This window comes from Ixodes scapularis, unplaced genomic scaffold (assembly GCF_016920785.2).
Source record: "Ixodes scapularis isolate PalLabHiFi unplaced genomic scaffold, ASM1692078v2 PGA_scaffold8__174_contigs__length_109621045, whole genome shotgun sequence".
Classification (NCBI taxonomy): Eukaryota; Metazoa; Arthropoda; class Arachnida; order Ixodida; family Ixodidae; genus Ixodes; species Ixodes scapularis.
The window spans coordinates 51,603,471-51,631,121 of NW_024609883.1; the positions used below are offsets into that span (position 1 = coordinate 51,603,471).

At 46.1% G+C, this 27,651-nt stretch overlaps 4 protein-coding genes across 7 annotated transcripts in view; 2 read left to right on the plus strand and 2 right to left on the minus strand.

Moving 5' to 3' along the window:
• LOC120837776 (nuclear transcription factor Y subunit gamma) overlaps positions 1 to 7,708 on the minus strand; it is a 28,118-nt gene extending 20,410 nt beyond the window's left edge. The window contains exons 1-6 of one of the 3 annotated variants that reach the window (XM_042286839.1): positions 7,541 to 7,708; positions 6,951 to 7,070; positions 6,794 to 6,865; positions 5,437 to 5,550; positions 1,819 to 1,956; positions 800 to 898 (exon numbers count right to left, since the gene is read on the minus strand). In XM_042286839.1, the coding sequence (XP_042142773.1) occupies positions 800 to 898; positions 1,819 to 1,956; positions 5,437 to 5,550; positions 6,794 to 6,865; positions 6,951 to 7,058 (531 nt within the window). In that variant the 5' untranslated portion in view covers positions 7,059 to 7,070; positions 7,541 to 7,708. Of the gene's footprint in view, positions 1 to 799; positions 899 to 1,818; positions 1,957 to 5,436; positions 5,551 to 6,793; positions 6,866 to 6,950; positions 7,071 to 7,171; positions 7,439 to 7,540 lie in introns of those variants that run through there. The other 2 variants (XM_042286840.1, XM_042286838.1) reach the window with 2 other exon arrangements.
• An 8-nt stretch (positions 7,709 to 7,716) lies between these two features.
• LOC120841470 (U6 snRNA-associated Sm-like protein LSm3) lies at positions 7,717 to 9,740 on the plus strand. The gene is made up of 4 exons (XM_040212367.3): positions 7,717 to 7,870; positions 8,004 to 8,111; positions 8,193 to 8,288; positions 9,573 to 9,740. Exons 1-4 carry the CDS (start codon positions 7,850 to 7,852, stop codon positions 9,654 to 9,656), a joined length of 309 nt encoding a protein of 102 aa, XP_040068301.1. The 5' UTR covers positions 7,717 to 7,849; the 3' UTR covers positions 9,657 to 9,740.
• LOC120841467 (tRNA-dihydrouridine(20a/20b) synthase [NAD(P)+]-like) lies at positions 9,534 to 13,175 on the minus strand. Of its 2 annotated transcripts, XM_040212364.2 has the most exons (7): positions 12,927 to 13,175; positions 12,713 to 12,834; positions 12,572 to 12,647; positions 12,463 to 12,504; positions 12,172 to 12,312; positions 11,202 to 11,410; positions 9,534 to 10,554 (listed from the first exon to the last, which is right to left on the minus strand). In XM_040212364.2, the coding sequence occupies exons 1-7, from the start codon at positions 13,013 to 13,015 to the stop codon at positions 10,253 to 10,255; spliced, it is 981 nt and encodes a 326-aa protein (XP_040068298.1). In that variant the 5' UTR covers positions 13,016 to 13,175; the 3' UTR covers positions 9,534 to 10,252. The 2 variants fall into 2 exon arrangements, with proteins under 2 accessions (XP_040068298.1, XP_040068299.1); XM_040212365.2 differs by lacking the exon at positions 12,927 to 13,175 and having other exon boundaries at positions 12,572 to 12,672; positions 12,713 to 12,826.
• Positions 13,094 to 27,651, plus strand: part of LOC120841471 (conserved oligomeric Golgi complex subunit 5) — a 42,698-nt gene continuing 28,140 nt past the window's right edge. Inside the window, exons 1-8 of the mRNA XM_040212368.3 lie at positions 13,094 to 13,225; positions 13,293 to 13,432; positions 13,553 to 13,665; positions 14,698 to 14,888; positions 18,485 to 18,615; positions 23,480 to 23,663; positions 26,436 to 26,545; positions 27,029 to 27,106. Coding sequence (XP_040068302.1) covers positions 13,180 to 13,225; positions 13,293 to 13,432; positions 13,553 to 13,665; positions 14,698 to 14,888; positions 18,485 to 18,615; positions 23,480 to 23,663; positions 26,436 to 26,545; positions 27,029 to 27,106 — 993 coding nt within the window. The 5' untranslated portion in view covers positions 13,094 to 13,179. The remainder of the gene's footprint in view (positions 13,226 to 13,292; positions 13,433 to 13,552; positions 13,666 to 14,697; positions 14,889 to 18,484; positions 18,616 to 23,479; positions 23,664 to 26,435; positions 26,546 to 27,028; positions 27,107 to 27,651) is intronic.

Sequence of the window (27,651 nt, forward strand, 5' to 3'; positions counted from 1 at the left end):
CTTGAAACTCTTTTTTTACTTCAAAGAGGCAATATTTAAGCTCTTGCACTTTTTACAGCGGAGCTGTTAAGGGCTAGTTTCCCCAGTTTCATGTCAGTAGACAAAGAAATCTCGACACAACCCTCTGGACAGCCAACGCCATCTATGAGAGACGGCAGCAACTAGACAACCTGCATGCCAGTTGCCTGGTTGCCGTTGTCGCTCATAGATGGCGGCACATAGTACAGCTCTGCTGCTCTTCCTTCTTCACCAGAGTGGAAAGGCTGAAAGTTTTTTTATGTTATTACCTCATTAGTGGGTCAACCTACTCAGGGAACAAGTAGTAGCCACTAAATATTAGTGCATCATTATTTAGTTCGATCAGGCAAAAACACCACAATGCCCGGCGGCACCCCGGTGTATTCAAAAAGCGCGGCTGGTGGCACAGTGGTGACGTTTTATGGCCCGACTGTGTGATTGGAAGCCTTGGCAAGAGCCATCAGATTCCTTCATGCAGGCTAAATAAAGTGTATCGCTCCATGAAGTATCGTTATCCTTTCCGAGTTGTTTCTATTTGGCAAGAAAGGTTAAAAAAATAGATGCTTCAAACGTGCAGAAACAACAACAAAAAAAAATGAAAGACGTTTACAATCCCCTGTAACACCGAATTAAAGCACAACTCTTGAGGAGGAGGGGAAGGTATGGAGAGGAAGGAATTCTTCCCGCTAAATTTAGCGGGGAATTTTTTCCTCTAAATTTAGCAGGGCATTTTTCCCGTTAATGTTAGAATGTCGAGGGAATTCTAGAGAACACAGCATACCTGTGGCTGCTGTGCCTGAGCTGCGGTCAGTGTCGTGGGCTGTTGTTGCTGCTGAAGAGCTTCCCGATGTTGCTGGGCAAGCTGGAAGTAGTACTGCACCTGCAAAGCCACAGCAAATCAAAGTGGCATTAGCAGCTTGAGGTCCACTTAGACAGAAAGTAAAGACGTTTTCAAAATCGGCGGCTGGGTCGTGCAAGCTACCTCTCATTACAAAGGCTAGAATCAGTATGATCCAGCCCTACACGATTCATCCGAGGGAAGCTTTCTGAAAAAATATGGCTTCTGTCGGAACCTTCTACTTAGGGCAGGGTGTCAAACCGGTTATTATTCTCGTTCTGTTCGGATAGAGTAGCTTTTATTTTGTTCTGGTTCATTACCGGTTCACTTATGCATTTGAAATATTGGTTCGGTTACCGGTTCCACCAGGTGTAAACTGGCTCGGACCGGTTCCCAACTCTACCTCAGACTGCGGCCCCACCTGTGCATTTTCCGCAACAAATAATGCAGTCGGGCTAGCATGCGCTATTACATATGGCATGGCGCCATTTTGTTTACTGTTATTTCTTTGTATTTTCCTCGCAAGTGTGTGCCACTGGCACAAAAAAGAACACCAAGTCACCTTACTTCTAGTTAGACATGGCAGCCTGCTGGCCTTTCGCTCCCGAAACTACTGTCTAAGAGAAAACCAAAGACTAGCGGTTGAGTCGCGAATGAAAGGCGGACTCGCCACTTTTCTCCATGGAAGGTGCATGAAATCGAACTGGATCTTGAAAGCAACAGCATGCGCAATCATTGTGCAAATGCAGCAGTGAGCGCAGCTTTATAGTTGCAAGGAGAGGAAAAGATTAGGACAACGAGAAATGACACTGGAATTCATACAACCCAACTCCACGGCTCTACAGCGAAGCACCGTTTATTCCCGAGGCTATGCAAGGCCAACTGCCCCAAGTTTCTGAGACACGATGCACCTGCTAATGTGCCTAGAGAGGAAAAAAACAGAAAAAAGAATGAGCACAAACCTGGTCAGGTGGCATGACCGTGGTACGGACAGTGTCGTCGGTGCGCTTGGCTGCTGGCTTGAGCTCATCTCTCGGGACAATGTCGATGAGGAAGTCAAACTGATCGTACTTTGTTATGGCCATGGCGATATCATTCCTCTGGAAAAGAAATCGGGCACCCCATTAGCACCTTCCAGCCTAGGACCACCAACGTTCCACAGAAAGCGGCTGCAACTGCGAGACTTCGGGCGGTGCCTTCGAGACGTGAAAATGTCCAGGTGGCTTCCGAAGGTCTCGCAAAACACCGATGGCACAGATAAGACACGTACGTAGGACATATGTTTGCAATGGCATAAGCCCGGCATGCCCGTTGAGTTCAGTGATGTGATTGGCCCAAGTCACCTTGGAGCGGGAGCTGCTACAAGTCCATATTTAAGCAGCTAAAGAAACTTTTGGAGTATACAAGTTCACCCTTCATTTTCATTCCTACAGCTCCAAATGTTATACGTCAAATTCGTGTGTTGGCCTGTCCATAAAAGAAACAGTCTATTTTGCCTTCCCAATTCTGTACAACTTTTTGCTAGCCTCTATTGCATGGCAGGTTTGATTCCCTCAAACACAGAACTACCTGCTCCTGGTAGAAGTACCAGGCCAAAGGTAAACCAAATGGTATATTCCACAGAAACTATTTTAAAACAATAATATTGAGCACCCGTGCTCCTATTTCATTGATAAGATTGAGCCCCCATGTTTGTGTTTCATTGAAGTCCTAAAGATGGTAATAAAACTGCCATTAAAAATTCAGCTAGAGAAAGCTTTTGTCATTTCATTAGATGAATGAAAATTTATATGCAGGACTTCAGGATAACAAAGAATCGGCAAGTGAATGATAAATAAGCCTTAAAAACAATCCAGTTGCATTCATTAAATGGACACCAACACACCCCATTTTTTTATTATATTTTTTTTTTATTTTTTGCAAGGCAATTTAATATGGTGTCAGATGATTGCCCAATCAATATTTTGCCACTGTGTATCATTTTTATAAAGTAAAAAAACGAAACCATTTGAAACCGAAACTGGACTGGGGAGGAGAGCGATGTTGGAGGTCACGTGGCTACACCCAGCCACATATTCTTTTTTTCCGGTTGTGCGAGGCAGGTGAAATATTGGAATGTCGCACAAAAAACGCCAGAGCCAAGCATGTTCTGGGTAGTTGGGCTTTCATATGTCGTGTACAAACAAAAGCCTTGAAGAGCATAAATACCTTGCCAGTGTCCCTTTAAGGTTCTTCCCCAGATCCTATCCACTCCTACAGCTAATAGAGTTTTAATTTACTTTGCTCACCGTGCCATCACACAAATGGAACCTATGCAAAGGTAACAACTAAACTAGCAAGTTCACATAAAAAAAAATTAAGTATATAGAGAAGTGTACAAAAATCTTTCCACGATACAGAAAAATCCTTGCTAAATCTCGAATTAAAAAAAAAGAAAAGAAAAAAAAAGAAATCATAATATTGCAGTCTATTACACATACTAGCAAGTTTCATTTAGAATTTTTTACTGGAAGGTAGAGTTGTTAAATAAGCAATTAACAAGTTTTTTTAAAAAACATATTTGATGTTTGTCTGTGCACTGCCTCGCTCTGGAGGAGTGCTTTCCCCTTCGCACGTGGCTGCACTGTGGCAAAGCAAGATTCAAAAATCGCGATGCCTACTCCGCAGTTCTCACTTGACTGCGGCGCAGCATTGCACAGCTACCTAACCCACCTGACCACGAACATGAGAAATATTGCACGACCTCAGAGTAGTCAGTGTTTGACAAGGAGATCAAATCAAGCAGCATGCAATCTAAGGGAATAATCAAAAGTTCTGAAAATTTTCACGAGTCTACTGTAACGATTCGGATTCAGTCTACCGTAACGATTCGGAATGTATAATAGCTGGAGCAAGGCCTCAGCTATTATACATTCAATATTAATAAAGTGAAATTATGTTTGACCATAATTTCGCTTTGGGAAATTATGTGTCGTATGCCATAGTGAGAGTGAGTTGCTGGAACATTTGGTCTTGAAGTGCACATGCACGGGGCTTTGCACTGAAGGAGTAATGGATTTGGCGGGGGAGCCAGGTTTTGGTGGCAAGGATGGAATAATAGAGAAGAAAAGGACTGTAGTCACAAAAAGGAGGTTAGAAGATTCCATAATGGAAAACCTGCCTTGTCTGTTATGTTTGCCCAGTCTCAAGTTTTTCATTATGGAAAAATTCATCAGCTCGCCTGCATATTTGCCCTTTCATCGTTAGAAAATTGGTGGAAATTATCTAAAACTAACTAGCACAGCTGGGGAAAGGTGGGGCAGAAGAAAATTGGGACTCCCTCTTGTGTGGCTTTGGCCCAAAGTCTCAACTCTGTCTTCCGGTGGATTCGGTGTTGGGGTAACACCGACAAGGTTTGATCAAAGGAAAATTGGCTGGGGAGAAGGTGGGGGGTAATGTTTTCTAGTCTTGTTGCCTGACCCCCAAAGATCAACCTGGCAATATCGTCATTAAATGTCACGAGATGTAAGAGGGGTGAGGTTGGGGTGCCCTAATGATCTTTCCCCAGTCTCGGGTTTTTCATTACGGAGTTAATTCATCAGCTCGTCTGCATATTTACACTTCCATCGTTAAAAGATTGGAGGAAATGATCTAAATTTAAATAGCGTAGCTGGGGACAGGCGGGACAGAAGAAAATGGGGGTCCCTCTTGCTTGGCTTTGGCCAAAAGTTTTAACTCTGTCTTCCGGTGGATTTGGTATTGGGGCAACACCGACAAGGTTTGACCAAAGGAAAATTGACTGGGGAGAAGGTTGGGGGTGAGGTTTTTTAGTCTCCTTGCCTGATCCCCCAAAGATCATCCTGGCGATATCCTTGTTAAACGTCACCAGATGTAGGAGGGGTGAGATTGGGGTGCCCTAATGATCTTCCGATTAAAGTGATCCCATTATTTGTAGCACCTGATGCCATTATTGTTATTCCCACCCACTCGCATATGTCCTCGCATTGATAATGTCTGTAAAGACAGTCAAACTTTCACTTCACTGCCCAACAGTTTCGTGACCCAAATAGGTCCTTTCACTTCACACTTAAATGTGAAAACATTCACATTTAACTAACCACCCATTTGTAGTTGCACTAATAGCAAATTCGATTTGTGTTTGTAGAAATGTTTTATTTGTGTTAGTTTTTTGTTTAATTATGTTTTTTTTTTTTAAAGGTCTGAGTGTTTATTTTTGTTTCTGGCTTTATATAGCACTGTTCTCCAGCCTGTACCCCTACCTTGCGTAATGCCTGTCAGGGCCTTTCAAGGTTTAATAAATGATGATGATGAAATGGCACGTGTTTGCAAAGAAATAGCCGGAAGGCAAATGTTAACCAGAGCACAGTCAATGCCAAAAGCTTGTACCAAGAAACACTCTTTCATGCACTCCAAAGCAAAAAAAAAAAAAAAAAAAAAAAAAGAGAGAGAAAAAAGATGAAACAGGAGCATTTAATGAAAATAGTTTGATGTCCCCACCCTAAGCAAAACACACATGGAGGTGCCCTACCCGAGAACAAATAAGGTGTGTACACAATCCTCTTGAGAAAAAATTCGGTCACCTGCAAAGTACGCCTCTTATTGTCCTCCGTATGGACCCAGGCCCGAAGGGAGAGCTCGGTGATGAAGATCTCAGCAGCCCTTGCGAAAAGTACTGGTGCCTCTGCACTTATCATCTGGAATCATATACCAATGGCAACAGTCAGTGAGAACTGTGAGCAAAACCCATACTGGCGACTCAAGCGAAATCAACGCCGCACAGCGGCAATGCCGAGAAGCTCAAGAGAGGTCATTTCGACTGTCGTCTGCTATTGCTGCTTGGTTCTTGTAGGCAGCATAGAAACAAACACTGTTTCCAGTAACTACTTTTATGCTTCCAGCATTTCATTCCTACACACTGGCTAGAAGGAGGTTTCTACCGCCGAAAGATCGCCTTGCTTCGGGGGCAGATCCAGAACTCCGTTTTTGAGGGGTGGGGGGGTGGGGGGGGGAATTTTTAAGGATACTATTCTCCTATTCTTTCTTGTGCAAGGGAGGACCACCCATGTCTAATTGCCCTCCGAGAAGGGGGGAGGGGGGGGGGTTGGTGTTGTTGAAAACTTTACTGGACATAACAGGAAAGATTAGGAAGGGAAGGGGGAGTTTAAAGAGATAGAGAGTGGGTGTATGCCCTCATTCCAGGGCTCCAATTGCGGCTTGGGCACGCAGCATGCAGGTCACCAGCAGCTTTTGCACATCGATGACTTCACTCTGCAGCCCCGCTTCCCACTCTTGAGTAGACGGCTCCACCAGTAGAGCCAGTCCAGCGATCTTTTTACATTTCCAAGTAATGTGATGCACGCGGCCTCCCAGGGGTCACCACAGAAGGGGCAGGCTCCCGTAGTGTACCGGTCGGGGTACCACTGGTGCAACTTGGTGGGGGTCACAAGAGTGCCCGCCTGGAGCCTTCTCCAAGTCCATACTTCTTCCTTCCGAAGCCTCCCGCACAGGCTCGGGAATACTTGCCTGTCGAGTTCCTTCATTTTAAGTGCCTCGTTAAGGGTGGGGCGACCGCTCCCGTCGCCCGCCCCCCCCCCCCCCCCCCCCCCCCCCCCTTGGATCCGCCACTGCTTTGCTTTCACATGTGACACCGATTTCATGCTGCAGTGCAAGAAATTTATGGTGGTTCGCGTGCTGAACGACGAAAACAGCCTCCTTTTGTCTGCCATTTCGCCTGACCAGCGCGCCCCCTATAGTTCCCTGGAGTCGCGAATAGTGGGTTGCAGTTTAACAAAAGCAGGGCAAGCTCCTATCTCCCATTAAGCCCTCCGCCCTTTCCCCTTTAGCAGAGCAAATGCTGGAAGGGAGGAAACCAGCAAATCATGGCAAGCAGAACAGCCTTGTGGGAGGGGTTGTCCTGCTCTACATCGAATTACATACCTTCACGTCTTCGTCGAGTTTCATGATCTTTTTTATGCGAGCCAAGGGCAGCTCTTGGTTCTTGAACTCGTTCTGAAAAAGCGCACGCAATGGAATTTCTACGCACCAAGTTTCCATGAAAAATATTTTGACAGTGGGGAAGTAGAAGGATAGGTACCATTCCTAAATTCCTCGTTTCTTCCATGATTCGGGGCCAGAAAAATTCCAGCGCCGAATGGGCCTCTGGGGCCCCCAACGCGTTCGTGTACGCCTGGGAATCGGACATCTTTGCTCCTTCCTGGACACATTAAAAAAAATATACATATATAAGTCGATACCGCAGACGCCTCACACTTTGTTCATCGTTTATTCGTGCGAAAATGGACCAAAATGCAGTACCGAAACGCCACGTCCCATGAGGACACACACGTTCCATCCATGACAGCCGGACTCGCCAAAATCCTAGGCCTAAGTGGGGGAACGCTACAGAGGCCGACAAAACTCCGGCTCGGATAGTGCTCGAACTCGGGTCCCCGGCGATTAATCGAGCTCCAGTTCAAATTCGCGGCGGTGGGCCAAGAGTCCACGCAAAACATGACTGGAAAGTTTCTTAGCGCTGGCAGGCCAATCACAGGAGCACTGACCGCCCCATTGGACAAAGTTGATAGGACGACAGCGGGATCGCTCGCTCTCGAGTGGCTGACGCGTTCTTGAACCGCGGGGACGCGCGACACAAGCGTGCCGAGAGCGCTGAATGGTCCTACTCACGGTCGCTGTCGATGGTCTACAAAGCGACGCGGAGTCGGGGACGAATCCACGTCAACATCGGTCCAGAGAACGCCAGTCACGACGCCGAGAGGCACAAGATGAGGCCGCAAAACCGCGACCATAGACCAGGAAGAAGCGGCGATTGTTCTGAAGCGTTTCTGGCGTATTCTTTTAGAGTTTGTTGCCGCATTTCTCCGCTTGGCTTTGCGCGAGCGCGTCAATCGGACCTGGCGCGGCTACTCGCGAAAGCTTTTTCCGGGCGCTTACTTCCGGTTGTGTTGTGTGGGGCGAGCTTCAACTCGAGTAACCATGGCGGATGACGGCGAACAAGTTAGTTTCTCGTTTTATTTGCAAATTACTGAGTATATTGGTTCATTCAAACCACTGTGATGGGGTTTACTTGATAATGATTTCAGGAGGCAGACGCAAACACGGAAATAATCGAAACTGTTCCGCGTTTCAGGCACCGACGACGGCTGTGGAGGAGCCGCTCGACCTGGTCAGGCTGAGTTTGGACGAGAAGATCTACGTGAAAATGCGCAACGAGCGCGAACTTCGAGGAAGGTTGCACGTGAGGGGTTTAATTAATCTTTATCTTGTGAACTTAGAAAGGCCTCTAGCCACGCTTGGTATAACAGGCATGTTTTCACAGGCGTACGACCAACATCTCAACATGATCTTGGGGGACGTTGAGGAAACCGTGACTAGCGTTGAGATTGATGAAGAGACGTACGAGGAAGTCTATAAGGTAAGCAGTATTTCGAGCGCGGTTCCATACGTGATTCTGGGCGTACCTTGCATGTAGAAAAAAAGATTGGTCGGAGGTAAAGTTGGTTGTCGGATTCCCAGCAGATCACACCATTATCGTACGAGAGCACGTCCCCGGTGATGCAGTTCTTCGAACAGTCAGTCACGGAATAGCTCTCTTGTGCCGTGCATTTTATCCTTCCGGGCCACAATGTCTGTTCGGCAGTATAAAAGTAACTGACGTGTTTGTTGTGAAAGTACCAGCAACAAGCCCCTTGTAGTGGTTCACTCCCAGTTCACTAGGTGGCGACCACGTCGCTGGAAAAATGTGAATACAGTACCTGAGACCAGATGTCATTTTGGTTCTGGAACAGTAATGGTGACAGTTGGATACGTAACACACACTATTGCCAGTGTTCGTTTAATGTTTTCTTTAGCACAGATTGGCCATCTTCAAGTTACTCGAATGTGGCAGAATGTGTTCCTATGGGACACTAATAAGAGCAGTAAAATTTGGTGTTCCACAGTTACCAACCTTCTGTGCGATGCATAGCTTTTACAAGAAAATTCTGACCTATGCTCGACTGAGCACCCTGCCTAGAACTTTAAGGGCCAACATGCACTACATGCTTTCCACTCTTGTCTGCCTCCTCCTTTCCTATATCCTCTCCACTTTTAAAGCATGAAACACACTTAAATGAAACCCCCCAATCGCTAAATTTTGTCCATTCGTCCGTCCAAGCATTTTATGTCAAACATTTGTGGGGAAATTGACATAATGCGACCTAAACACCAGTTCAGTTTCCCCGTTAAATTTAGTGGCAAAAAAATTATGTTGTGTGATTTGACAACACGACACCTGGACCAATTCAGTTTCCCTGCTAAATTTAGTGGAAAAATTGATGTCACATGACCTTTGTACCAAGTCAGTTTCCCTGCTAAATTTAGTGAGAAAATCAATAAAAATATAGAAGGCTCTTCACTCCCTGTCTGTTTCTACACGGCCCCACTTGCAGCATAAGAGGAGAAGAGGTGGATTGTCTTTCTTACAGGAAGTCAAGGCTATGCGATGGCCTTTAACTTCGAGATAAGTGGAACTTCGCCAGAAAGGTTTACTTGTAAGTGGAACGGGTGGGAGTTCTGCTCGAAGGAGTTCTGCATAGCTCTGTTTTACTGCGCCATTCCTGCCACAGCAGTGGGCAAAGTTGGCAGTGTTGCCCCAAACAAAAATGTGTAAAAACACAGCTGCTGTATGGTGATTGCTTTACTTGGTTTGTGTGTGCAGAGTACCAAGAGGTCCATCCCGATGCTCTTTGTTCGGGGAGATGGTGTCATCCTCGTGTCCCCTCCGGTTCGAGGCACAAACTAGGCCTCCACTTCATCATGCACAAGGTCATCATTACTGTCACCCAATTGGAAAAGTGTCAATAAAAAAAAGTTTCCATCCACATCACAAGTGTCTCCAATGTCATAAGCGTCCATCGCACCCATCACTGTTGTAGTCCGTCTGTCACAGTCAAAGCTTTCCTCTGCGGTGATTTGATTTTTAGTCAAAGCTGCAAACTCCACTTCCTCATGCTATCAACTTGAAGCATGCTTGGTCACTAATGACATCTTAACATAGAATGTAGCTACAAGGTGAACTACATTCATTGCTTTTTCAACCTCAAATGAAATGCCTCGTAAAGTAATAAATGCTGCTTGTCCAGTATTTCAGCCCCTGAAGTGCTGTTTCGACAGTGGGGAATTCTGAGGCACAGGCTTTTTGTAAACTACACTATACTTTGTGACTGCTGGAGATTTTCTATGCATAAGAAGTGAAAGTAGCACAGATGATAACACAAATGAATAGGACGGTCTTCTTGCACCCTCGCCACTTCTGCTGTTTCTGTCTCTTGCATGCACCACTTGCTCATTGTCAACACTTCCAACTGAAGTCTTGCTTCGTCACGGGCGACTTTTTCCTCAGCTGCAAGCGGCTGTTGCAGCCTGCGTGTCGTGAGCAGTCGAAGAAACGTCCCAAAGTCCGTAAGAGTCCCGGAGGTAGTCTACAACTGCCGAAGAGCTGGTGAGGGCGTTGAAAACCCTCTTCTCGCTTCGTGGCAGCACATGTTCCAACATGAACATGAGGTGGTGGTGGAACTGAGCCAGGGGGCAGCCCAGCTGGGTGCTCAGCCGAAGCCAGTCCCTCACGCACCTTGCTGGTGTGTGCTCGGTTCCCTGGAACATGGCTGGGTTCTCCAAAAGCCCCCGCGCTGCCATCACACCTGCAGTCGATGGAGACGAGTAAAATGCCGGTTCTGAAATTTGTGTTCTGTGAGCAGACCGAGAGATGCTTAATGTCCCATTCCATCTCCGCTCAACAGAGTCGCATCCATTCCAATGTCATTACACTACGGCTTTTGCGACATCATTTGTAGCCATTTTGGGACCACCCTAGATGCATGGGCAGAATAGGACGCTACACACGCCAGTCGCCATACTAATTCTACGGCACCTGTGGCCCCGAGGCTATTGTCTGGTGTCAATTTTTGGATCTGGACCCAAGAGTATCCCTTTCTACTCTTCTTTTTTTCTTATTCTGAGGTACAGAAGTCACATTTTTAAATTCTGATGCAGAACCTCCATATGCCAATAAACTAATAAATATCTAATGACACATTTATACCGGTAACTTAGATTCTACACCTTTTTTTACTACAACTTCCCGTTGGTGTTCTGCACTCCAATCTTTCGCCGTTGAGATAATGCAGCTGGTCCAACAGTGACTTTGAATGAATTGCCTTGAACTCATTCGACAATGACGTATTTCCAGTGAATGTTGCTAAAAGTTCCCGTAAGGCAAAGCACAAATCACGTTAAATTTTTCAAACAACTGAATTACGGTTTGTTTTAGAAGCCTTCCCATCGTTACCATTGGTTCCGGTGGCGCGGTACACCCTGTCGGCCTCCCGTAAGCTGGTCACGTCTCCGTTGGCAACCACTGGTATCCGCAAGGCGTCCTTGACGTTTTTGATGGCTTCCAGGTTGACCGGCTCGCTGCGCTGGTCTTTGGTGCGACCGTGGACAGTCACAAATGAAACTCTGGCAGCCTCCAGCTTCTGGCACATGTCAACAGTCTTCCTGTGGCACAATCACAAAGATCGGGTTGGGATGCTTAATGTGCAGTAAAGCCCCAAGCTTTTTTCCCTACTATTTCTATATTAAAAGTGTTTCTTTCTAAAAGTGGCAAAGCATATCGGGACCTAACTGCTTCCAAGGAGTTTTTGGCTCGGCAACATAAGGAATAAAAGGGACTATTTTCCAATTCAATAATGGTTGGGGATATCTGTGAAAGTTCAAAGTGTGTGTTCCATATGATGCAAGACAGTGACAATGGGCTAACTCTAGATCAGTGGTTCTCAACCATCGATGTTTCGCGGACCCCTTGTGGTTCGGCGGAAATGATGGAGGACCCCGTTTGTGGTGAAGAGAGGGGAAAGGTAAACGTTAAATATAATAATGATTTAATAAATGGGTATAACTAATGGCTGGTGTGAAGTAGACTTCTATTGTTGACATCCTACACAAGATACGCGCCCGAAAACTTAAAAAATTCTCCTCGATCAGAAACAATACAACCTTTATTGCCAGGCTTTCTTGATGAGTGAGGGCTTCGCGGACCCCCATTTGAGAACCACTGCTCTAGATTATGGCCCTTCCCCCCTCTGCATATATGCTATAGCAAGTATGTAATTCATCTTTCTCTCTTGTGATATGAAACAAATATGTTGCAGACAAGAAATCTGGGATGAAGCACTGCTTGTAGTGTTCTCAACATGTATGTACAACGCATGAAGAATGTGTATCACGCTTTGTCTGGCGTGTTTATCGCATACAATTACCTCATATCTTCACAAATCCTTATCTTGACGGACACCGTGAAGCCAGGATCACTCAGCCGGTTCCGTGTTTGATGCACCATGTCTCGAACCAGCTCTGGGTCACTCAGCAGGTGCGCGCCGTAACCTTCTGCCATGGCCCATCTTGGAGAAAAACAGCTAGTGTCCAGCTTACATATATAGACTAGCGGTTACGGACAATTGATGAAGACATGCATGATGACGGGGGAGCTTTACATAGGCGGTGCCCACCAAACATGTTTGTAAAAGAAAGGCGTGAAAGATGTTCTATACCTTTGTGGGCAGCCACAGTTGAGATCCACACCATCAGCGTACCTGGGAACAATTTGTTCACTTTAAAGATGAACTGAGGTGCTATATCTCTCATCTGTTTCTCACTTACGGGTAAACTAGCTCAGATGCGTTAGCCAGGTCGGTCGCGTTGTTTGCAGCGAATTGGACAATCAATGGACGATCACCTTGTGAGGGCAAGAAAAACATGATCTTCAGCACGAATCAAGATCATATGCTTCCACCCACTTACCTGGTCCGGTGGTGAATTCGGCATCCCTTGCCTTCCGAGACTTCACAAACGAATCCGATATAATCATCGGTGTGTAGGCAACGTCGACGGAGTACCTCCTGACCAACATCCGAAAAGCCTGCCTAAAATGATGCCGGAAAAGTAACGAGGTAACGACCCGTTACGGACGCGGATCATCAAACCGCGCCGTAGCCAGAGCACCAGAGCAACTCACTTGGAATACCGCACCATCGGAGCACATATTTTGATGAGGTCGCCGCTTTCCAACAGATCCAAAGGCTTTCTATGGCTGTCACTCTTCATTGCAGGAGTATAAAAATTCAGTTTAAAGAGCCCACGCCGTTTAAAAACATCTCTGTGCCGCACACGGAGGAACGGAACGGCACACGGGGCACACGCACACGTGCTCGAGCGCTGTCGCGCTGTCAACTACTGATCGGTCGATCACTCCTGGAACATAAACAAACATGGCGGACGACACGTCAGGGGTGCTGGACCAGTTTCGGGACGATGGTAAGGACTTTCCTCGTAAGTCCGTCGTGCGTCCTGAAACCTGTCATATTTTTTTCACTTTCAACAGGTGTGTTCAAACAGTTCTTGTCGGATGAGTTCGACGCGAAGGCCGTTGCCTGCAGCGCGATTCAAGACCTCTCGATCGCTCAGCATTTGGGCAAACTTGCCACCGGAATCTCGCTCTTGGACAAGGAACTCCATACTCAGGTGCGCTACGATCCGAAGGCAGTTGTTTTTAAACTTTTCCTTGCGCCCGTTATTTTTACGCCGCGTTATCAGTTTGATAGTGTTTGTGATGTGGTTTGTGGATGATGTGCCCATGTCCAGGTGTCCGCCCACTATGAAGACCTGCTGGCACAGGCTACCGGCATCGAGACATTGGAAAGCGCGCTTCAAACCATGTTTGTGTCCATACAGAACTTGCAGCAGACGTCTGAACGGTGAGTTAATTTTTCGGGTTCGGCGTGGAAACTCGCGTTTCAGTGGCGTTTGAGAGTGTGCTGACAGCGAGCTCGCAAGTTTCGTTCAGCCTTTTTTCACATCATCAACAAACAAGAAGCCACAGTCACAGGGCAGGTCATCAATATGGCAGATTAGCATTCCTCGAGATTACTTTTAGGGGCAAAGCTCCTTAGGGTCTGGCCTTGTCCACGTCCGGCGTCCGTGCTCACATAGATCTTGCTGGTGCTCCTGCTCGTGATCGAGCTCATGAGCACGTGCTCACGTGCTCGTGTAGAAAAAAAAAAAAAAATAAATAAAAAGCGCAGTCGACAGGATTCAAATCTGTGCGGGGAGACCCAAATAGATTTCTAGTTCATCGCCTTAACCACTCGGCCACGACTGCGGGCCAAGTACGGGGCTCTGAGATGTGGTAGTAACTCAAGAGCAGGGGATGTCATGGATGAAACGTTGCATGTAGCCGCTCAACGTCTATACAGGAGAGGGCGCTGCGGTCAAATGCGTATATAATCGCGTTAAACTTTGCGTGCATTGGCTTAATGCAACGAGAGGGCGCTGTGGTCAAATGCTCAAATGTGTATATAACCACGTACGTTCCATACCACACATTCTCTTTCTGACATGGATGAAAACGAACGAAAGGCTCTGCATGCTGCGGCTCAGCGTCTACGCAGACAAGCACCATCAGAGCTTCGTCCCAATCAACATCATTCACCACGTGGAGATGTGGTCATTTTTTTATTGAACAATTTATTCATTATGCCTGTTATATACAGTTTTAACTCCTTTTCACTCCTCTCATAGCTTCCCATTGATAATGGAAAGGTCTCCTGTGTTTGCCAGCCAGCTTTATGAGACTTTCGAGTAAGTCTTATGAAACTGGAGACATAAATGATACAAGAAACAGAAGCAGAGATAATGTGGGAATCCATTCATTCATACATTCACTATGTATTGTTGATGTGTTCACGAGCGATACAATGGCCTCGATGCGCCGTGGCGATGGCATGCAGGTTGCAGAGCAAGGTGGTGGAGCCGTACAACAAGACCTGGAACCAGACGGCCATGCTTGCCAGGCTGCAGCACACATGCGACATGATCCGGCGCATTGGGCGCCTCTTCCAGCTGGTGAAGCGCCTGCAGACCCAGATGCAGGGGGGTGCCAAGGAGATCACCAAGGCTGCCCAGAGCCTCAACGAAGCAGGTCGGGGTCTGGTGATGGGTGATGCATATCCCAGAAGAAAATCAGTCCACTTCCAGCTGGATTATGGAACTAGAAATGAGGCGGTCCAGCTGGACCGCCCCATTTGTAGTTTCATAATCCAGCTGGAAGTGGACTGATTTTCGCCTGGGATGCTTTGTAAGGATGATGTGTTGCACAAGTGAACACACGAGGCTGCTCTGTGCAACAATCCTTACAATTAGTCTACAGCTAGGGTGTTTCTGGGTGTTATTCACATATCGTACCACACACACTTGCATCTGCTTGTGGGTGTTCATCTCAAACTAGTTTTCACGTTTTTGCCTTATGTTGTGCCATCCTGTATCATATGTGTACCTTATGGTATGATCTGTAAGTAGCAGCTTTAATCAGACTGTTTTTATCGTTTTCCTTCCTGTGCATGGAAAAAAACAAGATATTTTAGGATTAAATGTTTTCTTTTTCCTAAAACCTACACTAATAAAATTTGTGTACAATAAATGCCCGACGTAAAGACACCTTTGTGAAAATTTTCATTACACTCAGTTCATTGGCCTTATTATAATATGTTAATTTTTTTCTTTTTATGCCCAGATTTCACTTCAAAGCACCCTGTAAAGAGTTACATTGCTTGCTGTGCGGAATGAAAAATAGTGAGGTGTCTACCCTGCATTTGATAACTGCGGCGCCATTTAGATTCTTTGCAAATAAGGTCTGGCAAACTAGACACTATGTAAAGTGATTCTTACATCTTTGTTAAAAATGAGACCTCCAACATAAGCTGCAACTTTTGTGCTACCTTATTCAAGGGTAGCACATTGAATTGAACTCGCATGTATGCTCATAAGCAGGTCTTGATCGGTCAGGCTATCAAGCAAACAAAACCAATGTGTATCTAAAAACTTTGACAGTTTTAGATTTTTTTTAATCTAAATTGTTTTTAATTTTTGGATATACACGAACTCATCTCTGTTACGTCACGGCGCGGTGGTGGCGTGTCGGGCGCATTCCGGTCTGGGGCTGTGGGCGGAAGTCCCCATGTGAGACGTGTATTCCTGCATTGTTTTGAAAGGAACCTGACAAAAACCTGCCTTCTCACCAAAACGCCGCAACTGGGGCTGTACCAAAAGAGTCGAGAAAGGTTTGAAGGTCAGTTGTCATGTACTTGGTTCGTCCGAGAACGTGGATATGTGCCGTGAAAAGGGAAAACCAGACGCCGTTGGACCACGATTGCTTGGGCGGGAAGCACTTTGGGTTAAATTCATAGATGCTTGTAGTCATCGGATTTATTTGCTTTGTTCCAACATGAACGCCGGAAAACTGTCAAGTTGTACGGACCACCTGCGGACTACGTTCAGTGCGTCTTCAAGTTCAAACGACCGCCTGATCGTTTGAACTGTCGTCGGCTCTTTCAAACGTTTCTGCTTGTCGTCTGCTCTTTTAGACGACACTGGCCTGTAGACCAAATATTGGCCCAGTACTTGCGATAAGAAGTAAGTGCATGCCTCAAAAGACTTAAGTTTGAAGGTTGGTAAGAAGGTTCGATGTAAACAGTAGATAGAAGGAGATGTTGATCATTGTTACCTGTGGCCATCATTAACTTGTTATGCCTAATTCACTCAGTCCTATTCTGCTTGCGATTTTAAGTATCAACGTTGACCATCTCAGCTAAGGTTCATGCTTTCGCAGCCCAAGCGACGTCGCGACCGGATATTGCGAACGAATTCTCATCATGTGAATTAGGCTTTAGTGTACATTCTGCGACGTCCATGCGGAATGACTCGCTGCATGTTTAATTATTCACGTGAAGTTTTGCTGTGTAACGAGCCTCGGTAATTTCACTGAGGCCGCTCAAATAGTCAGACATTGCCATGAAGATGTAGAATCAACAATTCGATTGCGAAAAAGGGCAGTGGAACTCACAGCGACGTTGACAACATCGCATTTCAATCATTTGTTTATGGGCGACGGCGAGCTGCTTGCCTACACTCCATCACGCATGCGCGGCGCCAGTGGCGTCCGCTAGGAGCGCTCTGGTTTGTTTGTAAACATGAGTTGGTGTATATACTAATAGACAAAGGTTTAAGTAAAGTTTGAAATTTTTTCAAACACCTGCAGTGATGTGATTGCTGCACAATTTGTGCCAAACTGCACCTAAGTGCTTACCCTGCTACATCCTGCTACATTTTACTAAAATATTATGAATTTGCACCAACATTTCTCCAAAACTTGATTTCACTTTTGTAATATAGGGTGTCCCAAGTCACCAGGCTCAATCAAAAATTGACCGTAAAAATCAATGCTTGCACGTAGCAGTCTGAACTTTTCTTCAAAGATGTATTTCACAGGTCATTTTTTTCTTTGTAAAATTACAAAGCATAGCTCTCTTTCTGTAAAAATTAGGGCCAAGAAACTTGGCAGGGTTAACAGTGGGCGGCAACACAGACGACTAAGTTGTGTAGCGGCGGGCATTTGGCACGCATATTGATAGATGGCGTCGGGAGCAGCATTGGAAGGTGCAGCTGACCAGCGAAAGAAAGCAGACGACAGGCACACAAAATCCGTTAGCAGCAAAAACGCCGTCGTTATGCAGACATTTTTTTTTTTACTTTGAGTTTTGCTTTTATTATTTCCATTTATTTTTTAACTAAAGGTACATTACAAAAAAGTCAGAAAACACCTGAGCACTCCTTATGAGTTGTGAATGCGAAAGCATGAATGTTTGACAATGTGGATGCTAGAGGCGGCGCCATATTTGTCGGTGGCGAGACGAACAGAAGCACCGCCGACGATGTGGATGATGGAGGCGCCGGCACGTCGGTCGGCGGGGAGACGAGCAGAAGCCTGCGAGCGCACGCCAGCGTGTCCGTTTTAACCGGCGTGGGGCCCATAGTGGCATGGGGTTGCAGCGGTTAGTTTTATCGGCGAGCTGGCGGCTTGGACATACAGCGCCATCTGGCGGCGGTCGTTGAAACTGATGCACGCAGCGGCGAATGGGAGCCTTGTTGCCGCGCGCCAGCCAATGGGACCTTTGGGATCAGGGAAACTAGGGTCCGTTTTCGCGCTTCAGACTGATGATGTCGGCTCGCTCTATGGGACAGTTAATGCTTTCGCATTCAAAGATTATGTTCATTTTAATAAACCACGGTGGTTGCGAGCCGTCTCAATAAGGAGGGTAGTGCCATCTATCAATACAAGCGCCAAGCACTCCCTGCCTCTCAATTTGGTCGTCTGCGTCGCCGCCCGCCGTTGACCCTGGCAAGTCTCTTGGCCGTATTTTTTACAGAAAGGGAGCTACGCTTTGTTTACAAAATAGGCAACACATTGTTTACAAGCAAGCAATGCCCACACCAGATGTGAGGACTGCGCATGCTCAAAAAGCAGATTTGCGAAAGATGAAGCATTTGGCCACGCAGCAGCATCATTGTTTTAACGTGACATTGAAGCGTCGAGTCAGCGTATGGAGTCTGTCCTTGAGACTGAAGGATAAGGAGCCTCATCTACACTCAACCTTTCAGGCTTCTTATCTCTAGGTTCGCTCGATTCGGCATGTGCTTAATTTAATGATAAAGTGCATTCCTCTTCTCGGTGGTGTGCAGACCAGCTCCTGGAAGGAGTTGACCTGAGCGGAGTGGACGTGGTGCAGGAGGAGCTGGCCTTCATTGCCGAGGCGAGGCAGTCGCTCGAGAGGCAGGCGGAGAAGATGCTCGAGAAGGGCACCGAGGCTCAGGTGAGGGTCCCCAGTACTACCGGGGAGACCAAGCATGCATTTCCTTCCCAAACTCCATCACTGGTGGATCCGGGCAGCACTGCCCGGCATGCATCTGCAGCGCCGCCGGTGCGTTTCGCATTGTATTACTAAAGCAGCGACGCTAGCAGGCGACGACACCAAGACGGACGCGTCTGCTGCCTCGCAGCGGCCCCCGTCGAGCTTCAGCGAGCTTTAGATGGAGTCGTGTGCGGTCCTTGTCTTTTAGGTGGTACTACAGCGCAATCCACTTATAACGATAATGAAAAAAGCCGAAAATTTAATTGTTATAACTGATTATTGTTGTATATGGACTGGAAACTAAGAGTTTCTAGTCTAGAAACTCTAGAAACTGGTCGTTATAAGCAGCACATTGTCATATGTGGTATCGTTATACGCATCTGGTGTCTGCTGCTTTGTGTTTGGAGAAAATGTCGACAAGCGTGTGCTGATTGTTAGTTTGGTGCATTGGCAGGAAAAGGTCCACCTCTTTTGGAAGAATCGGTGCCCCCCGCCGGAGGCTTGGTTCGAGGATTTCTTGATAGAAATTTGAGGAAACAAAGGGCCTTATTAGGAAGGGGTTGGAAGAGGGTTTTATATAAACTTGGCGGTGAAAGACGAGCTACGATGGGCATATATGCAATGTTTCGGAAGCTTCGCTGCTTGCCACGTCCACTTATTTTTGTATAAAAAAAACAAAAAACACTCAAACCGGGATTTCTGAAAATGTTGGATTGGTGTCGAGACTTTGGTTGATTATTTTATGGTTACATTTATTCTGCTCCTTGTGTCACACAGCTTGATGTGGCAGATGCTGTACTATAAATCTACATGTGCCAGGTGTAGTGGTAATGCTTACTTTTAATAAAAATGCTTGAGCGTCTAAGCGAAGGTGAATCCGAGCCGCTGCATCTTGCCTCTTATGCACCATATTTTCACCAATTCAACACAACAAACTGGATGAAAATAAATACATCGCTTGCACTGGATCATGTTGGAAGTCAATACCGAAATCCATCAATGTTACTTGTATATATGGTTCAGTGTGCCTGCAGTGAAGCCATTTTACTGTAGGCAATTTAGAAATTCTAAGAAAGGAAATCCTTTTTATTGTGTCACTGTTTTTAGTCTTATCGGTACTTCGATAGATTTTTTTCAGAATCCTATTAAACTAGGGTTACCAACCATCCCGGATTTTGCGGGACTGTCCCAACTTTTCATAAAGCATCCCGAGTCCCTCATCGTCCCTGTCGGGACAGGTCTATGTTTCGGATTTGGTCCAGAGGGTCGAGCTAGAAATCTATACACCTTTCCAAAAAACACTTGACCCGAGAGGCAACAAACCGTTTTCGAGCCCAGTCACTGAGTTTGAGGCTAGACTCTCACCGGCGTCCCTCCTAACCCTAACCGAGTGGACTGTGATTTCAATAGGCGCAGTTTCAAACGCGTTTGCGGCTAAATTCTCGTCTTTTTCCGCTGTATTTCGTGTTTCATGGTACATGTATTTTCCCTGAGGACATTGAGAAAGCATTGTGCCACATTTGCAAAAACAAAAAAGCAAAAAAAAAACTAAACTTTTTATTGGGTACGCGCGACTGGAATGTATAGTTCTAGTTATTTGTGTTTCTTTTCTTATGATAAGTTTTGACGGCACCGCGCAATTCGCCGCATGTGAAATGACAAAGCGCTTAGCTGTCAAAAATAAATCGCAACAAAAGAGAGCCAAAAGGCATGCACTTTTCAAGCTCACAAATAACGTGTTTGCCGATGGACAGGACTCGGACATACAATTTAGAAAGTGTTAACATTCCAACAATATATTGTATGTACCACACGATGCAGGGTTATCTGAAACAAATTCATTTGAGAAAGATCTCAAATAACATAGTCAGAGTCGACGACAGTCACATCTTGACAATCGGACATAATCCAAGATGACTTCGTTTTGGGGCACGTTTTGGGGAGAGCTTCATTTTTTTCACAACAGCACCAAGGCAAAGAAATAAACGCGACTGACCCGGTTCTCACCCCAACCCGGACAACTGTTTTTGGAGATGACTGAGGATTCTACGCGGATTATCTCTGGGAGGGGGAAAACAATGTTTGCAAAATCACGTCGAGGGTCGTTCGACATCCTTCACCTCCTTCGTTTCCCGTGAATGTCGAGGAGAAAAGCTGGAATGACAGGCACTTACCAGCCTTATTTCTCACCGTGGAAGATAACACAAAAAGGGTACGCAGCATGCATAACAAAAATTAAGTGGAAACTTTCAGGAGGGGCGAGAAAACATTGAATGCAAAACCGCAAAAAACGTAGGTAGAGAACCGCGCTGAGCAGGTTTTCACAGTCCAAGAGAGTGGCAGAAAATTTCTAGCCGATAGAGGGCGCGAGGGTCGCACCAGCCGCATCAGCATCAGCGACATGGCGGCGGCTTAGGAGCGTTTTTTGGAAAGGTGTATGTGATCCAACGTACGGCCAACAATGCGCGCCACGCTGCGAAACACGGAGTTCACATGAATTGCACAAACAGTGCTGTGGTGACTAGCGTTGGCTGCAAGGTTTTAGCCACTTTAGCATGCAAAAGCAATGGCAAGCCGGAAATCGCGCCTGGTGACTGTTATCATCATCATCATTTGTATAAACCCCTTTGTATCTCCCCACTTTTCCCTCGTACTGCACCCCCCCCCCCCCCCCCCCCCCCCCCACCCCGTCTCAACTTCCTTCATTGAAGAGTTGGTAACCTTATAGTAAACATCATTGGTGGTTGTTATATTTTAGCCATTGCTTTGAGTGCACAGCGTCGGATTGCACTCGAGCTCGAAACCAAGCTCCCGTTGATGCATGGATTGCTAAAGGTACCATGCTGAATACCGTCACAGCATTTATGTCTTTGCACAACTAAATATTTTTGTGTGTTTGTACCTGCATCACAAGCTTATCACAACTTGAAGACACACCACTGGAGTCAGTGACAGCTCCATGCATGCTAACAAAGCTTAGGGGAATTGGTCCATCAATATTTCTGTAGCGGCGAAGATGATAACTGAATTAGATGGTGCATTGGTTGTGCGCCGCCATCATGAGAGCTGCTGGCTTGGGACACGGGCAGCAGAACGACTAACGATTTGGACGGTGACAGACATCACGTCCGGATCTCCAATTTGTAGGAAAACTCATTTATTGTGACAGGCAAAAATGTCCACTTTAACACGTGTATGTTTTGAAGTGTTCATTTTACTGCATGTTCCCTACCCCATAACAAACTCCTGATTCAACAAACACAAGCCGCGCAACAGACGATATTGTTAATACGTAATTTGCTCAGCCGTATGTTGGAACCTCCTCAGCTCTACACACTGACCATGGGGGGGGAAGGGGGGGGGGGGGTAGGGGAGGGGAGGGGAGGGGGGAGGGGGGAGGGAGGGAGGGAGGGAGGGAGGGAGGGAGGGAGGGAGGGAGGGAGGGAGGGAGGGAGTGGAGGATGAACTTTAGGGAGCGCGATAATACAGTCTAAGCTCGTTATAACAGACCTTGATTTTGACTAAGATTTCGGTCTGTTGTAAGAGGAGTACGTTGTATGCAGATATGAAGTGGAGTCAATGGCGTGTAGAGAAAAACCAACCAAACTTTACAAATCGGTATACTATATCCAAATGTCCACTGTAACCAAATCTGCTGTAACGAGCTTAGAGTGTAACCCCTCTGCCCAATTCGCGAAAAATCAAGGCCTTGAAAATTCAGGGTCTTACAATATTAAAGAAAATTTACCAACACGCACAACACGAAATGTGGCTCTGCTAGCACTTTTAATATCCTGTGCCGTCTGAAAACACGTTATACACCTGCAAATTGGATTGCCTCAATTAAGCTCAAATAATTTTCACTCCCAGTGATATATTTTTTAAGTTTTAATGTCAAATAATAAATGCGTCTGGGTTGAAAACATAAAAAGTGTCTGCACAGGACTCGATACATCAAGAGGAAAAAAGAAACGCTAAATCTCTTTCAGCTTATTGTTTCCTGTCGATGCTTAATTTTATCAGCATGTTCTTACACAAATATAGAACCTTCTGTTTGTTTTTTTCGACCGTCGTGAGTTGCAGGTTTTTTGCTTTGTGTGGGCGTCTTCACTAGAAAAATCTCTCCACAGTAACCCTTTATCATTGACACAGTTGAATTTGAAAATAATGACAATAAATTTTTTTTTTTAACTTATGGCGAGCAATTTTTTTGCAGTATTTTGCCACGAAGTATTGACGCACATGCAGCGGCACATGTGCGTCAATACTTCCGTAAGAACGATGGTCGTCTCCCGCCATGCTTGGATAGAAAATGGCGTGCCACTGCGATTCACATGATTATCAGCGACCTCCGCATTTCCCCGTGCCTCGTTGCTCGACAATGCCATGTGTTGCGTAGTGAATTTTACGATAGCGTAAATACGGAACATTTTGAAGATTTTGGCATTTTTTGCGGGACGTGGGATATGAGCCCTCGATGCGGGATGGTCTCGCGAACCGCGGTACGGGTAGTCATCCCACATGGAAATGTTAAGATCATAGTGGTGTTTATTACTAGACATGTGCTACGTTTGTTTTTTGCAGTCCTGTTCTACATCTGGAATTTGTTTCAACTGAAGTTTTCCTGCTATAGTCATTGACAGTTAAGAAGCACGCGGGGTGGCCCGTCATCTTTATGCTTCATGATTTGTTCTTCAGCATTCTTATCAGCTAATGCTGCAATAGGGGGGCAATAAAATGATTGCTGCTTGCCATGCCCTGTGTTTCACTTGGTGACTGGGTGCTTAATATGAGATCCTATATTTGTCCTCTCCTTCCCCTGCAGAACAAGAGCCAGGTGGGCGTGGCCCTGCAGGTGCTCTTCCACCTGCAGCTGCTGCAGCTGCGCGTGGTGCAGCTGGTGCGGGCCACCGCCGAAAGGCTGAGGGAGTCGGTGCGCTGCAGCCTCAGCATAAACAGCCTCGACCAACAGGCCTCCTCCACGGCCAACGCTGCCCTGGGGGCCAGAGGTAGCATATGCACTAAGGAAGCACGCTTTTTAAACATGGTACACTTCAAAAGAACCCCCTACTCCCAAAAATGTGTTTGTCTGTCTGTGCCTACTGCATGGTGGGACACCTCAGCTCAACTGGCTTGGTTGTTGTTGGGTTTCAAGTATCGGTGTTCTAGTGTGATGTTGGGTATCGTGTCGCTGTGCTTGTGACAGGTCACGCGACACCGTGCCTCGTGACATTAGATCACGTGACGCTGCAACTTTAGATGATAATGTCACGTGACATTTATTGTCTGCTAAGCAAATGTGAATGGTTGATCAATCCATGCATTGTAGGACTTTGGAGATGTGTGGTATTGTTTACAAGGTTTGTAGGCTTCTGCACTCCTTTACTGCTTTAATGCCGAAACCGGGAGGCGTTCTTTACCCATCACTCAAGAGACGGGCGTCCCTCAAGATCAAGAAGTTTGAGAAGCCTTGCTCTTCCTGTGTTTCAGGGCAGCCAAGGAACGACTCGTTTGAGAGGTTCTTTTGCTCCATCCGTAGAAATTTGCACGAGGTTCGCTGCCTTGGCAAAATCAACTGCAGCCCCTTGGCGAAGGAAGCCCTTTTGTTTGTTTTTTCGTAGAGCTTGTGAAGGTCCAGTCACTGCAATCTAAGGAAGGAGATGGGCAAATACAGTACAGTCCACTCATAACGATACCACTTATAACGATATATCGGTTATAACGATCAATTTTATAGAAGCATAAATTTTTACATTGGTTCTATGTAAAAATAAACCATATATAGCGATGCATTTTTCCCGGCATATCGGATATAATGATCAATAAATGATCGCGTAGAATGTGTTTACTACATAAATTCAACAGAAAATGAGATAAAAATTGTGAAATTTCGCTAAGAAACGACCGAGATCGGCGGACGCGATCATCGCCGATGGGCCCCGACCGAATACTCCGTGAGTAGGCGCCGCGCGCGGCCTTAAAACCTCGTCGCTATCGTCATCATCATACCCGTAACCCCTCCTCGCCCTCCCCTTCCCCGCTTCGCTGGACGATGTAAACAGTGAAAACGAAAGTGACGCTCTGGTGAAAGAGATGGAACCATCTGACGTGACCGCATTGTGGGAGCACATCGCAGCATCAGAAGAAAACACAGGCGGAGCTATGTTATCGGAGTATTTGAATGCTGACAGTGATGCTGCTTCCTGTGACGAGACGAGCAAAGAAGCGATCGTCGAAGAACTGTTGTCTCGACGGGGAGCTAGTCTGAGCAACGACGACGACGACGACGATAGTGACAACGGCGGTGACAATGACAGTGGTTTGCCTCCAATGTCCACCCAAGGTGCCTTGCTCTCAATCCAGTCACTGATCGATTTCGTCAACTCCAAGGGATTACCGTCGGCGTACGCGCAGCAACTGGACGCAATGCACACCGCGATAGTCAAGCTCCAGCTGCCGTGCAAGCGAGCGGAGGTCTTGGATTTTTTTTAGCGTGTTTGACACCATTTCATTGCGTGCTTGCTGATGACCCTACAATAAAACTTTGTTATATTGTTTCGCTTCTTCTATGGTGTGATTCAGTGAACACCGATGAGTAACCTTTTGCTTGGGGGAACTATTTTGGGCAGTTTTCAGGGTCAGTCCGGATACAACGATAATCGGTAATAACGATCGGATTTTCCGCATTTAATAATATCGTTACAAGTGGACTGCACTGTAAAGATGGACATAGCATGATGTTGATGAATTCAGAATCCTAACACCTATTTGATCTTGTGCTATGAACTCCATGCTTTTGAACTATGGTGGATCACAAAACCATCTTTTATTGCGAGATTTTGTTTTGTTGAGTGGCTGCAGTTGAGCTTCCTGAAACACTAATAAATGACTACTGATAATAGTTTCAGGGTTTTGGTATTCAAGAACTGGTAGGCATTCTGTGCCCTTCGTCATTGCTGGCTCTCCCTCACACATCCTGTTGCACTCTCGTCCCTGTTTGTTCGAACACTTTTTCCATTCCTAGCTGAGCGGAGCATGTGCAGTGTCACTTGCTCCTCTTTCAGTCTCTTCTTTTGCTTCCCTGATAGTCGGGGAGAGGAGAAAACTCTTTTGTCTTGCAAAATGTACCAGTGTTGTCACATTTTGAAGTGTAAGCACGGAGCAAATTCTAATCAGCCAATCAAAACACTAATTTGCGAGTTTTTTGACTGATGAAGGATTGGATCATAAATAAAAAAAAAAAGCTCAAGAAGCAGTGTTTCCCCTTAATCAAAGTTTATCAGGCGGTTATCTTTTTGGCTTAGATGTTTCATATTTTTCCCCACAATGCTCTTCCACTTTTTTTGTTCTGGTTCCAAATCTACCATTGTAACACATTAGAATTGTTACTGGTATGCACTAATCTGGCTCCTACAGACTGGCAATTTTGAAAATAACATTTGCACATATTCGAAACTGTGAAAACTGCTTTTGAAAAATTTTCACAACCCTAATTGCTGCAACTAGGGTTGTCCCAACCAGGGTTACCACAATTAGGTTTCCGACAACCAGGTTTGTTGCAACCAGGTTTTCTGCAACCAAGTTTGCCATAACCAGGCCTGCCGCAACCAGGTTTGCAGCAACTAGGTTTGCCACAACCTGGTCTGCCGCAACCAGGTTTCTCGCGCCCAGTTCTGCCGCAACCAGGTTTCCCGCAACCAAATAGGTGCTACAGGCCTGGTTGTGGCAGCACTTTGAATATGGGTGGCTGTAACTGCGACTCTCTGCAACCTTGCACCCAGTGCCAGGGAGGTCATCCATGCCGGTGACTGGGAGCAGCGCTGCGTTCCGGGCTGCCCTGTGGACCAACATGGACCGCCTCGTGGACCACGTGTGCCAAGCCTGCGGACAGGTGAGCCATGTTGCGATCATTCAGCCAGTCGATTGCCTGTACAAAAAAGGTGGCAAAGCATACGTTGCTGAGCTTTAAAGGTGAGCACGTCGGTAGAATTATTGTTACTGAAAGAAATGCAATGACACATGAAAGATGTGTTGTTGTGTCTGTCCCTGTGCCTATCCTTCCCGTATTGTATGTCTTTGTTTACAGAATTATTATTCTGAAGATTTTGCGAGTGGGCGGGGTCGGGATATTGAAGTCGCACAAAATGCTGGTTCGGTTCTGAATGATTAGATGAAGCAAATGTGTCCTTATGTGTTAATAGTATAAAATGGCAGACAGCTCGTTTGAGCTATCTGCCACTTCTCTGTATGCGATGTGCAGCACTAAAAAACCCGATGCAGTCAATGTGGGGAACAAAAAAAAATAGTTATATTGTTTTTATAAATTTATAATTACTATTGTTTATTCATGTCCCTTCTTTTCGACCCACCCCAGATCCAGCAGCTTGAGCAGGTGCTGGCAAAGAAGAAGGATCCGGTGACCCACAGCAGCTTTCTGCAGGAGTTGAGCAAGGTGACACGGCTACCTTAGGTCACTCTGTCTTAAGCACTGCTTGTGTCACAGTCGAAGCTACAAATCTCTCTTAATAGGGTGTGCGAATAGTAGCTCGAATCAAATGGCATTGTATCATTCTGAACCTTTGCAGTTCAAGGGATGGCCTCAATGTACTGACTTCTCTTTCAGTGTTGATGGGAATGACACTGTGCTGTTCAATTCAAAGTGATATTCACACACCTTTACTTTTTAGTGCACTTCGCGAAGTAGACATATGTCTGTGGGAACGAGGAATGCCTAGGAAAAAATCTCGGCCTATGAAGGAACACTCTGTCACGCAACCTCTTACCAGGCGTACCCTTGGAGTAAAGTTGTGAGATTAAACGCATTAAAACTAGTGTCTACAGGTTTGAAAGAGAATCGCATCCTCTTGAGCAACACCAAGCCTGCCGAATCAGTGGTTCAGTGGAATGGTGCATTGGTTATGCGTAATGTAATAATTTGAGCATATGTTGATCGCAACACTTGGTTTTGGTTTCTAGCATCTCTGAAGCACAACTCCT